The sequence below is a fragment of the Equus caballus genome, chromosome 4, assembly GCF_041296265.1.
Source record: "Equus caballus isolate H_3958 breed thoroughbred chromosome 4, TB-T2T, whole genome shotgun sequence".
Lineage (NCBI taxonomy): Eukaryota > Metazoa > Chordata > Mammalia > Perissodactyla > Equidae > Equus > Equus caballus.
The window spans coordinates 104,844,223-104,858,162 of record NC_091687.1 but is presented as its reverse complement, the minus strand read 5'-3'; the positions used below and the strand labels follow the sequence as shown (position 1 = coordinate 104,858,162).

The 13,940-nt window shown below is 44.1% G+C and overlaps 1 protein-coding gene across 1 annotated transcript in view; it reads right to left on the bottom strand.

Annotated features, from left to right (window-relative positions):
• CNTNAP2 (contactin associated protein 2) overlaps positions 1 to 13,940 on the bottom strand; it is a 1,879,249-nt gene that overhangs the window by 151,720 nt on the left and 1,713,589 nt on the right. The window contains exons 19-20 of the mRNA XM_070265133.1: positions 10,039 to 10,275; positions 2,267 to 2,400 (exon numbers count right to left, since the gene is read on the bottom strand). Coding sequence (XP_070121234.1) covers positions 2,267 to 2,400; positions 10,039 to 10,275 — 371 coding nt within the window. The remainder of the gene's footprint in view (positions 1 to 2,266; positions 2,401 to 10,038; positions 10,276 to 13,940) is intronic.

Genomic DNA, 13,940 nt, shown 5'->3' with positions numbered 1-13,940 from the left:
AGGACCCAAGCCAGGCCAATCAGAGACCTTCCTTAGGGGTTTAAAACGAGAACCAAAAAGCAAGGACCTTGCTTCTGGTAGCAAAACCAGGAAGATGTGAGCCCGGCCCTCCAGCGTCTGTGTTTCATGATATATGCAAGATGGAGCCCGCAGTGAGAGGTATTAATCCAGTCCTCAGAGAGTGGTGGTCAAGTGGAGATGATGGAGGGAGTGAGGGAGGAGGGAAGGAAGCAGAGAGAGAAGAATGCTCAGAGGCATTCTAGTCTTCATTTTAACCCTCCAGGTCCCCTGGATTCTCTTCCAAAATGTTGGTTTTCCCTTTCTTAAATTCCATCACTTACCCCAGGAATTTTCCCTACAAATGAGTTCGGAATTGGTTTTCTGTCATTTGCGACCGAGCAATAGAACCAGACTCTCCTCGAAACCCTCTCTCACGCCCCTGGATTCTCTGCTGTTCTCTGGCTCCTCCACTATCTGGATTTCTCTGGCTTTCTGTGCCTCAAAAGCTCCAAGTTCTTAAAATAGTCCACCACCCCCCCTTCCTCGGGGCAGCCACTAATTCACTGGCAGATAGCAGCTCTGATCAAGCTGATATTTGTTCTTCAAGAGGTGCTGGTTAGTTCTAAAGAATTCCCAGTTGGCAGAACGTGCCAGAAGAGAGACCTTCTTAACTACCCTTACTCCAGACTCTCATTTCACGAAATACACCCAGACACAGAATTATTTAGCCTATCATCTCTACTCTCCCCTCCCACTCATCCCACCCTCATCTTCGCCTGTGGTTCCACAACCCATAGGGCTGAGTCCTAACAAACAAGGCGTCTTTTGGAGACAGTGAGGGTTAACCCTGCAAGACACTATGGCTGGAGTGGCCTCCTCTATGATGCTGTCTTTTAAGCTCATTGTTGAGCTTTTTTAAACTTTTAATATTATTTTGCAGTGGTGAAACGGCAGGATAAGTCACTTACTTTAAAAGAGGTGACAGATGGCCTGGTTTAAAACAAGAGAATATCTCTAGTCAAAAGCCAATAAACACAATGTTGATCAAATGATATAAACCATCCTAATCCTGTAATGGTATAAACCATACTAATCCTGGACTCGCTGGCTTTTCTAAAGAAACCTTGAGTTATGGTTAATGATGGGCTTGGTTTACTCAATAAGTAATTTGCAGCGCCTAATATGTGCCGGGCACTGCACTAGGCTTAGGGACTCTGCGCGTCCCTAGGAGATAAACTTACGTACACCACGTTTGATTGACGGCACAATAAGCTCTAACTGCACACCGTCATTTTCCTCGGAAAGACCTCGCCTTAAAATACCCTCTAGCATTTACTGTTAAAGACCAAGTGCAAACTCCATATCAAGTTATGAATTTGACATCCACCAATGCTCAAAAAGAGACAGGGCTTCTGTCTTTTCTTTGCAACCTGAACTTCGCACATCAACCGGCCGAATCTGAATGAGGTCTGAGAGGCTGCTGAACTGCTGCCAGAAGATACTCCACTGACAAAACAGCATCCCCCTGCTGTTCTTTCTCCTGACAGGGATCTATTTGGAACTGCTTCCAGAGAATGCAGTGACAGTTCCCATCCTTGATCTTTTGGCTTAGTTCCCAGGGAGACCTCCTCATGTTATGTTTTATTCATGGTGGCTCCCAGGGCTGGTTTCTTCCTCATAAAAATCGGTGGTGGGGGTAGGAACAATCAATGAACCTGAAATAAAATTTGAGTGTCACAATAAAACCATCCTTTTGGATGCTGAAAACCTACAACGGAGTCTGAGATTCTGGGAAGGTCTGTGTTTTAAGGATTGTTAAGGCAAAACATCCAGAGAGACAAAAAATATGGTTACTCATATTGTGTTGGAGTAGTGGAAGAAATAGGTCAGATAAACCAAAATAACCTTTGCTGGGAAACACAGTAAGCTTCGAGCATCTGAGAACATGGAGAAAAAAGATGGCGCAGTAGATAAAACAGTAGACTGATGGATGTGTGGCCTGAAAGGAGAGCTGCAGGGAACACAAAGTAAACATTTATTCTCCCTGCTCCCTAAGAAATTTTGTCACCATCAGTTTCATCACTGTCTTTCCTGTAAGAACGATACGTCTTTCTATTTCACTAGTTAGAAGTTTGTAGGAGAAAGCATCTCTTTCACCTGTCCCACATGCCAAAACCAAACCAAACCAACCCAATGGCCAAGTATTATAGAGGATAGAGATTATAATACTATGTCTTAGACAATTGACTTGTACTCATATGTATACCTTGAGAATTATGGTCTTCTCATGACGGGTGATGTTAACACTGTGGGGTTGTCCATTGGCCATGTTCCTGTGGTCTACATCAATATTGTAGGGCTCTCTGGTGCCACCCAGGTTGTACCGAATCTGTAAGTTTCCTATATAAGGAAAAGGAAAGAAACTCAGTAATTTCTTTGCTCTAGGTTTCATTTTAATGTCACTTCCCCTCCCCCATTAAACTCTGCGCCCTCCTTTGATGCCCGTTAATACCATTGCTGTTCTAAATTCTGATTCACTGGCTCAGAGGCACACTAATCCAGAAGGGTTAACAGCACCAGGCACATGCATATTTACAGTCTACCAACAACGAGCCATCAGTGACCATCAGCTCAAAGCTGAAGCAGCAAATTTCATAAATGATCCAAGTTAAGATTGTGCCTGCGAAGGAAGAATGAGGACATATACAATATAGGACTGTGGAGACGCCTGCAGGCCCCACAAAATACTGTGTGAGATAAAAAATAAATGTGGGATGCAGGAATGGTCGTATGCCATCAGCAAAGGGTGCCATTCGGCATATAAAAGAATCATGAGCACACAATATTAAAAATAAACATAATTTACAAAAGATAAATACATGGGATTTTGGATGGCTTCAGTGAGACCACGAAAACAAAGCAATGAATTTTATTCTAGGTTACAGCCTGCATCAACCCGAAAGCAAGTCAAAGGAAAAGATGGGCTCCCAGCTCCCTGGTCCTCGCTGCCTCTCAGTCATAGTTCTCTTTGCCTCAACAAATTATTCTTGTTTTTTCCTCTCTTGTTTCTTGCCAAGAATGACAAACAGCATTCAAAAAGACTAATATAGCATTCCAGATCCTGCTTCCAATTAATCTGCACAGCAAACATAATTTGTATTTCTAATTTATGATTTTTAAAGACATCAATTTTTTATCTCATTTTTTACTCAACTTGGACCCTTCAGGTTAACAGCTTTTGACGTCTCAGAGCTTAAAAACAGAGCTGGTGATGTAGCAGGAGTTTGACCAACTGTAAATCACCTCACAGATTCTTTGCTGCCTCTTTCATTTTCCTTCCAGAGGAACGAAAACGATATTCTGATTTTTAAGTCGTGAAATAAAAGATGATAATTAAAACTTAGAAAGCAAACAGAGAGGAAAAAATGAGAGAAAGTCACTGGAAACCCCACCATCCAGAGATGTATTTGACAGGATCTCCTTCCAGATAGTTCTCATGCCCTTATATATACAGAAACAAATGCAAGAGTTTCTAAATGCTGCCCTTCCTTATTTAGGTATTCCAGCATTACATACGCCATTTAAAACATTGCATTATGTTCCTGGAATTGAAAGAAACATTCATTAGGACCATCAAGAATTAATTGCATCTCCTGCTTTGCCTTTTTGAACGAATGTGAATGAGGCTTCGCTATGGCTGAGTTTCACCCTGGGATTTTATTCCAGGCTCCTTTGCTTACGGCATTTCAACAAAGCATGGTTGATTTTCACCTCGTAAATGTGTCTAATTCACCCACTCTTCTCCATTCCCGTGGCCACAGGGCCTCCACTGGCACGTGGAATCCCCTGGTGTGAATCCCCCAAGAGCCGGCTCTCCGGGATGATGCAGTGCTGTGCAGAGCCCCCCGCCCGTCCTGGTGCTTTGTGCTGGCCGCCCAGCATCAGCGTCCCAACAGCCACCACCTGCGCCTCCCCTGCAGCGGCTTTGGCCTGGATCACCCGGCCTGAATCGGGCTCTCCCTTAAAAGGGACCACTCTTGACTTCATTTCACTTTCAGGTGAGTCTCGTCTCTCTCTGCTCTTCCCATTACTAATCGCATTAGAGGAGATGTCTTATTGGCATCTCAAACACAACATATGCAAAACCAAACTCTTGATCTTTCCCCCAAAAAAGTGTTCTGTCGCAATTTTCCACATTTCAGTTAATGGCCACTTCACGCTTCCAGTTATTCCTGCCGACAGCCCTGACTCCGCTCTCCCTCCTGTGTTAACACATACACTCTGTCAGCAAATCTTCTCAGCTCTATCATCAAAACAGATCCTGAATCGTGCTGCTTTTCATCACCTCCATTTCTACCCCCTGGACCAAGCCACTGTCATCCTTCGCCTGGATTCTCGTACAAGCCTCCATCCTAACCTCTTTGCTTCTGCCCTTCCCTCTCCTTCCTCCACCCCAGCCCGGCCTCTGGCCCTCACATGCTCAGTCCCCGCTCCACCTGGCAGTCAGAATGGGCCTCTGCTCAAATTGTCCAATGGCTTCCTATCTCACTCAGAGCAAAAATCAAAGTCTTCACAGTGGCTCACCAGCCCTGTATGTTCTTCCTCTATCATCTCTGACACAATCTCTTATTACTCTCCTCCTTGCTCACATCTCACGAGTCCACACTGGCCTCCTTTCTATTTCCCCAGAAGTCAGCACATTTCTGCCTCAGGGCCTTTGCACTTTCTGGTTCTTCTGTCTAGGATGCTCATTCCCTGACCATCTGAATGGCTGACCCCTCCCCCTCTTTAGGTTTTTGCTCAAGTACAGTCTTCTTAGTGATTATTTCTGTAACTTCCTCATTAAAACCAGAATTTACCCACTCCTTTCCCTGGGCCAGGCCCTCCTTTTTCTGCTTTATTTTCCTGATCATAGTTCTTACCATACAACACACTACATATTGTATTTAATTTGCTTATTGTCTGTCTTCTGTCACTCAAATGTAAGCTCCATAAGAGCTTTTGTTTATATGCTTTATGACTTTATTCCCAATGTCTGGAATAATGCCTGATACTTAGTAGGTGTTGAATAAATATTTGTTGAATGAATGATGGTATCCCTGCTTTTGTGCTTTTTTCTTCCCCATGTTTTCTCTGCAGAGAAATCTTTTCAAAATGCATAATTCATTATGTCACTAGTTCACTTAAACTCTTCAAAGCCTTGCAATTGCTCCTAAGACACATACATTCTTAACACGGCTTATCATGTCCTCTCTGAGCTGAGTTCTGTCTGTTACTTTGTTTTCAAATCATGCCATTTATCCTCTCACTTTTTACATTCAAGTTACCTTGGACTTCTCTTATGCCTAGAAAATACAATGCTCCTCCCTACCTCAGGACCTTTGAATATGCTGCTCCCTTTTCCTGAGCTGCATCTCTCCCTACTCCTCAGTGTTTTACCCTATTTTTTTCCTTTATCCTAATAATAGCATTAAAAATAACCTACTGTTTGGGAGTAAAGGAAATGACTAGATAGTTGTTTGAATTACATGGAGAAAAAGCAGGTTGATTGCCTTCAGTTTTTATTCTCCACTTTATTTCTGGTGTTCTGACTTTGTATAATTGCAGCCAAGTTTCTTAAATAGATAGCTGTATTCATTCATCATTTGCGTATTCATTTCTTTAGAACACATTTATTTAGTGCCACACAAAGCACTGTTGAACCCAATTTCCAGGTCTGAAAGTGGGCTGTCTGGCTGGCTGTAAGCGTGGAGTCCACCTCTAATACACCATCCCCGAGCCCCAGTTTGAGCCAGGTTGTGCCTGGATCTGGGGAAAGAGAGAAGCAAGAGAGGGCTCTGCGTTTGAGGGCTAGAGGTCAGAGGAACTGGTAATTATGCAAAACACCGGACATTTTCCTTTCTACTGTCTCTGTCATCGGTCCCTTTATATTCCCCAGCTCATTAAAATCAGTATTCAGTTGTTTTCATTATATTTTCTCTTTTCTGGCTTTCTTGGACTTTGTAAATATGATTTAAAATTTCTATAACTGCTTCACTTAATGGCAACAGAAATGATTTGCTCTGAGAAAAAAAGATAAGTTGGAACTTTAAATTTATGTATAGTGAATATCCATAAACAGTAATGGTGATATTCTTGAATAATAAAATTTAAATGATGTATTTATTCCTTCCAAATAATAGCACAAGAGCACCGCTAAATGATGGTAGGGAGAATATTAATATTTGTCCATTAAAATAAAATATTATTAAAATGGAGAGATACTTCACGTCTTGCGTCTCCTGTTCATCTCCCAAGTGAATTAAAGCAGTTATAAGGGACAGCTCTTTTATTGGCTGCAGCAAATAATGTGCTTAACAGATTTATTCTCTCCTGGTCATCATCGTTATCATCAGCAAACACTTACGGAGCACCTATTGCTGCTGGGAGCTTGCCATCTCGCTGGGAAGACGGGGCATATTTGTAACAGAGACAGCTAACAATACACTGCACTAAGTGCCAAACAAATGACACTGAAAATCAGTGTAACAGGAGTTTAAAGTAAGAAGTCACAGAAAGGAGGCGAGACTCGACCTGGGTCTAGAATGAAAGGCGGGTAGGAGGCCAGAGAGGAAGATGGAGGTTTCCGGGTAGGGGACACAGCGGGCAGGAACACGGATGTGCAGGGAGCATTTGCGGAATAAGGAATTCCTCGAAAATGAAGAGTAGGGCTACGTGGCGCTGAATACGTGGCCAAATGTAGATTAAATCAGTGGACTCTGGATAAGAAGAACCACTTACACTTATATGTTGTCTCTGTGTGTGTATATATATTTATATACATGTATATATGGTGTACTGCTTTACACTTATTAACTCATCTGATTTTCACAAAACCCCTAAGAGGGAGACACTATTTTACAGATGAGGAAACTGAGGCACGGAACGGCTAACTGATTGCCCCAGATCACACAACCCGCAAATGCAGAAGCAGAATTCAAACCCGGACATTCTGGTTCTACCCTCTGAGCTCTTGCCCATGAGGCTGGTGGGTCTGGATCGGAACGTTGCAGGATTCGGGATTTCTCCTGCTGTTACTGGGGAGGGGGCACTACTGATTGTCTGACAAGGGATATTGTGTATAAATGAAGACCTACCCTGGCGGTGGCACTAAGGTTAAGGTGGAGTGACTGGAGGCAGAGAGATGGGTTGCGACAGAGCTTCCCAGCAGCCCTGCCAAGGCGCCCTGCCGTCTCAGGAAGGGGGAACGGGGTGCCAGGGGCACGGATCCCCTCAGACCCCAGCAGAGGCAGCTGAGGCCTCCCGAACACAACCTCATCCATTTACCCAGGTGCATGCTAATATAATAATTTCCTATGTGTGCCGTGACATGAGCAATGTCAGGAAGCACTGAATGAGAAGACATTTGCCAGGATAGTAGAGCGGGGAAAGAAAGCAAGGGATGCCCTTGAAGGACAGGATGAGAATAGAATCCACAGGACTGGTTTGCCTGGATGGCCCACAAGAGGGGGAAGAAGGGAGCACTTATGAACGACACCAGGCTTGTGAATTCAGGTGTCTGAGAGGGGGCAGCATTGTCAGAACAAGGGGACGGGGCTGGTTCTGGGGAACTGAGGACAACCCCGCTTCCAACACGTTAGTGAGAAAGATGCTGGGCTTTTAGTTAAGACTTTTGATGGTTTCTTTTTTTCCCTGATATTTTAGCATAGTCCTTATCGATTTTTTCCTGAATTAATTCTTCAAATTTTTCTAACTTTAAATCTCAATTCATAAAAAGTGCAATATTTCAAGTGTGAAAAAGCCAAATTCTCATCAGCAGTTTGAGGATGGCCTTGCAATAATTAGACAGAAACCGACTGGCCATGCTTTCCAAATGCACTCAGAGTGTTTTAGAGATCTCCGTGGTACGGAGAGCGGTCGAGAACTCTGAGCCTGGAATCAGACATCTGGGTTTAGAAACCCTGGTTTTGCCATCGCCACCTGAAGTGCAAGTCACTTAACTTTTTAACCTCTCTGCACTCCAGTTTTGTCATCTTTAGAAAGGGGCTAAGGATGGTATCTATGTCATAGAGTTGCGTGTTCATAGGAATTAACGCATGTGAAACACATGCACAGCTTCAGGCATCATTCAATGGTAGCCGTTCATACGGAATTGATTAATCGAAACCCTTGCACACAACACACGCCCAGAAACACAAGCATGAGTGCTTGCAGGGGTGGGTGTAGTCTGCGGGAATGTGAGTTACTGAATACAGATGGGGACTAAATTTTTGTGTGGCAATGACTTGAGGAGTAGACAATACCGCATCTATTGGGTCATGTTCATTAAACTCTTGACAAGCTCAGCATGAGACCATCCTCTCTCACACTGAGAGGCTGGGACATGTGGGTGGAGAACATCAATGGATTAAAAATCTATTTAACCTGATCCAGGAGAAATAAACTTAACTCGTGAACTACTGGAAAGCAGGGGTTATGTTCTTTTTTCTTTTGCTTCCTCACTGACTGCTTTTACTTATTATCTTTCTGATAGAACAGTGACACCCGCTCATTGTGAGAATTTGACTGTGTAGAAGTGTATTACTGAGGAGAAGCAAATCAACAATCCAGAGACATTTTGTGCTCACATTACTTTTTCTTTTCTATCCATACCTTTTACAGAGATAAGCTGATATTGGACAGGCAAGGCTGTATCTTGATTTTTTTTTTTGTGGTTTTACATTAGATGACATAAAGCTTTTTCTCCATACTCTTTTCTCCATTACTCCTCATAAATATTATTCTTAATGGACACATACTATTCCATAAAATGTTGACTCCCTCTTTTACTAACCATTTTACTGAAGTTGAACTCCTAGGCTCTTCCTACTTCTTATTTTCATAAATAACACTATGATGAACATCTTCGTGCTGAACTTTTGTCTGATTTTTGGCTTATTTCTTTAGGAATAATTTCTGAAAGGGAAAATCCTAGGGAAGATTTTTCCCCCATCTTTCTAACCAGCAGTGCGTTGCCCAGAGAAGAAGTTTAAGCATTTACTATTTTTCAAAACTCAACCTGACTTGGGCTAATGGTAATAATTTTTGGCTCTCGTAGAAGAAAATCTTGATCTTTAAGATGCTACATCACTGGAATAATCACGGAAGAGCAAGAAGATAGGGCAATGAGAGAGGCGGCTTCCACATTTTTAGCCTATACAACCTCTCTGGGAAATGAATGAGAGAGATTTGCTCCTTGATATACCTAAAATGTTTTTAATTGTAAAAAAGCGGTCTTCTTAAAACCTTAAGTGTCTTAGAACTCAAGTTTTCAGAGAAGAAATAGACCCCTCCATGCTTGGCACGTGTACAGACCTCAGAACTGCTTAGACTTCTCTCTAAGGTCCCCAGCCCATCTGTACACTGTCACCAGGATGCCTCCTTTGTGGCACCGTCTGAGCCTCTCTGGCTCATTGCGTATTTGGAGATCAAAATGGTCCCAGATGTCACAAGTCTAAATACACCCCTGCTTTAAGCAACGCTTATGCCGGCGATATAGCTTATGAATGTAAAATTCTGAGAGGGTTTAGGAATGAAAACATCTCTGATTTTCTGTTTCTATTGAAAGTTCCTATGTTCTCTACGAACCTAGGGATATATTACCATAAATCAGGATAATTTATTGATTTATTTATATTAAATTAATTTTACTACTTCAAAGCTCATCTCTGTTTAGTACAGTAGTGAATGTATTTATTTGATAGGAACAAAAAATCATTATCATGCATATGAAACCATCTCATATTCATGTAATATGTTTCTTGTGGAGAAGTTGACATGCCTTTGCGACATTTCCGCTATAACACATTGCCATAAAGCACTCAACTGACAAGTTGCTTTCCTGGCTCTCACATAGAGAAAGGAGGTTCAAAGATATCAGATGACTTGCTCAACGTCCTGTGGGGAATAAAAGACAAGCCCAAAACAATCCAGACTCTTCCTAGAACATTCTGTCCACCCAGCAGTAAATGGCAGAAGGCTAGGTATCCTTGTCCTTACCGGTGGGTTTGACGAGAACTGCCAAGAAGTCGGTGGTGAGAGAACTGACATAGAGGAGAATGCAAGGCGCCTTGGTGGTACTGAAGCTGAAACGGATCTCCTCGTGGGCCAGGTCTTGGGGGGAGTTCTGCTGATCAGGGGAGTTCTCCGATCTGCTGCCCGATTCTTTGGCACTGATCCCGGATGCCTGGAAGTTATACCGTAGCCACATGCCCTCTTCGAAATATGCACCAACATCTGTTGAAAAGAAAAGGAAAGAGAAAATTGGAAAATGAAGAGACATCTGACGCTGATACCACCAACAATTGAAACTTGGGCAGACTGTTCGGGTGATAGTGGCCTCAAAGGCAGTTCACGGAAGGTACACTCTTCTCCAGGAAGGGGATCAGGCCCAGTAAACTTCTCTGGAGATGAACATTACTTCATCAATATGAATACTCTATCAAAAAAATTTAAAAGAACATGTAACAGTATAGTGATCTATGCACTTAAAATATAATAGTAAAATTAAGAAACATAAATCGGACCAGAAAAAAACTTCATGTTTAGTACTTAGACCAAATAATTAATTAAGGCTGAAAAGATACACTGAAAACTAAGGCAGGGTTATAATATAAGCAACCAATGCAAGGAGCTCGTGGGCATCCTCTTTGAGATTATTTTTGCTTTGGACACTCACCCAGGAAAGCCCACTGACAAAACCCTGGCTAAGTCCTGGGAGGCTGTGGGGACAGTGTTTAAAATCACGAGATGTGAACTTAGAGAGAAGTGAGTTCAAATTCGGTGCTGCCATTAATTAGCGATGTGGCCTGAGGGGAAGTTGCTTAACCAGCTTCTCTAGGTCTCAGTGTTTTATATGTGAAAGGGAGATAATAATAGTCAGAATTACAAAAGATAATTAGAAGTAATTAGCACATAATAAATAATACCTATTATTGTTATCACTATTGTTAAGAAATGAGAAGAAAGGTCACTAAGCCTTCATCAGTCTTTTCCTGAAGCCTAATCAGTGCTAATTGGTTTGTAATCATTTCCTGGCAGACAAGCTCCCGCTGTGGTTTTCCTGTTGTTTGCTCCCAGTGTCCTAAAACCAACCCTGCCTCGCCGTGGAAGCCTGAGGCCCCCTGTGAAGCTTTGTTCGGTTGGTTCCAGGATTGGTGACTGCTTCATCACCCTCTGCGTGTGCCCGTCTGAAAGCATTTCTCAAACTTCTTTGCCCATGGAACCCGTTCTTCTCACGAGACTTGACATCCCACTGAATTAACGCTACGCTGACTATATTTTGGGAAACACTGCTCTCCATTGTCATTAAAGGAGAGGACGAATTTTAAAAGGATTCTTTCCTCTGGGAGTTTGGAGGTTGGTTCTGGTTAAAGAAGTCCGGCACGAGCAGCCCAGTGTCGTGATTCAGGGTCTGGAGTCAGACACGTCGGGGTGAGTCTCGGCCTTGCCGTTAACCAGCCGTGTTAACGTGGTCGTGGCCTGAAACTCTCTAAGCCTCAGTTTCCCTCTCTGAAAAATGAGGCCTTGTAGGTTGTTGTGAGGATTAAATAACTCACATAAAACACTTAGCTTAGTCCGTGGAATATATGATAAGTGTTCAGTAAGGATTATATTACAAACACAGATTACCATTTCCTTTTGAGGGCCACAGCTGCCACCTCCTACCACCTCCGTCACACCATCACACACACAGTACTGTGGTAAGTCACCCTGACACCAGTACAGAGCCCGCCATAGTCTGCTTCTCACTGAGCGCTGGTGGAGAGGTCAGGGAACTCCGGGCTCTCACGTGCGGGCAGTTCTATTCTCCTCCCGGCCCTCCCAGCCCAAGGACTTGTGCTAATGTGTGTGTGTGTGTGTGTGTATGGGGAGGTGTTGTCCAAAGGATGGCGGGTACTGTTGGCATTTAGTGGGCAGGGGTAGGACTGCCGAGTGTCCTGCAATGTGTGGGACCGGTTTGCACAATGAAGTATTGTCCTGCTCAAAATGCCAAAAGTATCCTCATTGGGAAACATGTCAGATGCATAAAACGAGTCCCTGCCCTTGAAGGGCCTTCTGTCCAGCAGCTGGTGTGGGAGGAGACGCATCAGCAGTTTGAGTCCAAGATGGTGGGAGTCATGGTGGTTTGTGCTGCAGGCTGTGTGATCAGAACCCCCAGCTCACTCCCTGGAGATCCTGAGTCAGCTTTTCTACTCTTTGAACGAACACCAATTGCCACCAGTTCCGTGCCAGGCACTATGCTGGTTTCAATCCTTGCTCTCAAGACGCTCCTGATCAAGAGGAGGATTTAGAACAGCCATTGTTAGAAGGCAGTGTGGTAAGTACAAGATCAGGTATATGCAGAGAGGAACCTGGAATAACAGGGGCACCAGCCCTGTCTCCAGGGCCCCAGGTATGCTTCCTGGGGAAAAAGACATGGAAGCCGGGTCCCAAGGAGCCAGAGGTGGGTGGCTCTGTACAGGTGGAGAAGAAGAGCAGCCTTCTAGCTGAGGGAGCAGCATGAGAAAGCACTTGGAGGGGAGAGTCTGCAATCTGAGGCATCGCGCCCCCTCGGTGAAATTCATCTGCTCCTTTTACAATATCAGTCATTCGTGCAAGACTCACTTGGCTCCCACTACATTTCAGGCTGGGTCTTGGGAAAACAGTGAAAGAGACAGAGATAATCCTGGGCCTCAGCAGTAGAGAACTAGTGGGACAGTCCTAGGACGGGCTGCTGTGAAGGTGTCTAACAGATGGTGGAGGTGAGTGGGGAACAGCAACAGGGCAGGCCACCTGGGGCCAACACACCAGGGGTTCACTCTGCCAACAGAGAGGTTCTACCAGGTTTGGGTCCTGCAGGAGAGAAGAGGTAGACCGGGGGCCTGGAGCCGGGGAGGGCAGGAGGAAGGCTAGAGATCAAAGCCGGAGGGTTCCAACAAGCCAGAGGGGAGCAAACAGGGCTGAAGAGATAAGCGATCAGGCACCCGAAACTCAAGATTGAGGAGCGAAGGACGTAGGGAGGGCTCTGGGCAGCAGAGGCTGAGGAAGCAGGTAAAGCCGTGGAGGCCACAGGACCTGGGCTTCCTCGTGCCAGGCTCTCTCGAGTTACCCACTCCCAGAGAGTGGGCGGAACTCAGTCCCTGACCACAGTTCTCAGGACACTTGCCTGGGAGCCTATTAAAATGCTCGTCCCCAGGTCCAGCCCCAGAATTTAGTTGGAGGGTCTGACTCAGAAGGTCTTTAGAATCCCGGAATATAACAGGCCCCCCAGGTGATGCTTCTGCACACACAAATTTGAGATCCTCGGAGCCGAAGCTGAGGCAGGACGGCATCCCTGGTGGGGCAGGTAGCTGAATGGTCCTGCTGGGGGCAGATGTTACTCGTTTCTCAGCTAAGCTGGTGACGATCATTCAAGGCAGATCACGAACGGAAATTCGGAAAGCTAAGGATTTTAGATAAACAAACCAAAAGTATGCCACAGAGAATACTTTTGGTGTATTTTAGACTTATCGTTAAAAAGCTTATGGCTATTATGCCAGTTTTGGAGGAAGGGATATACCGCGCTTAAAAGTGTTATTCTGAAACCACGGTCATAAACCAAGCGTCGAACCAGGGCCTGGGGGAGCTGTGAACCATTTAAGGTTCGAAGCGGCAGATTTACAGCTGTCATTTCATTGTTACAGACCATTTTAAGGAAATGCCAAATCGGGGCACTACAATATCATTTACGAAAGTAATCTGTCATCCCTTCTGAATGAATACCTAAAATAATACTAATTTAACAAAGCCCAAATAACATCTTTCTCCTCATTAAATAACCAAAAGGCATTGATTTCGAATGCTTGGTTTATGGTTTTTATACGAATATGAGATAGCTTAAGTTTTATGACATTCATTTTTTGGATAGAAAAACGATAAAT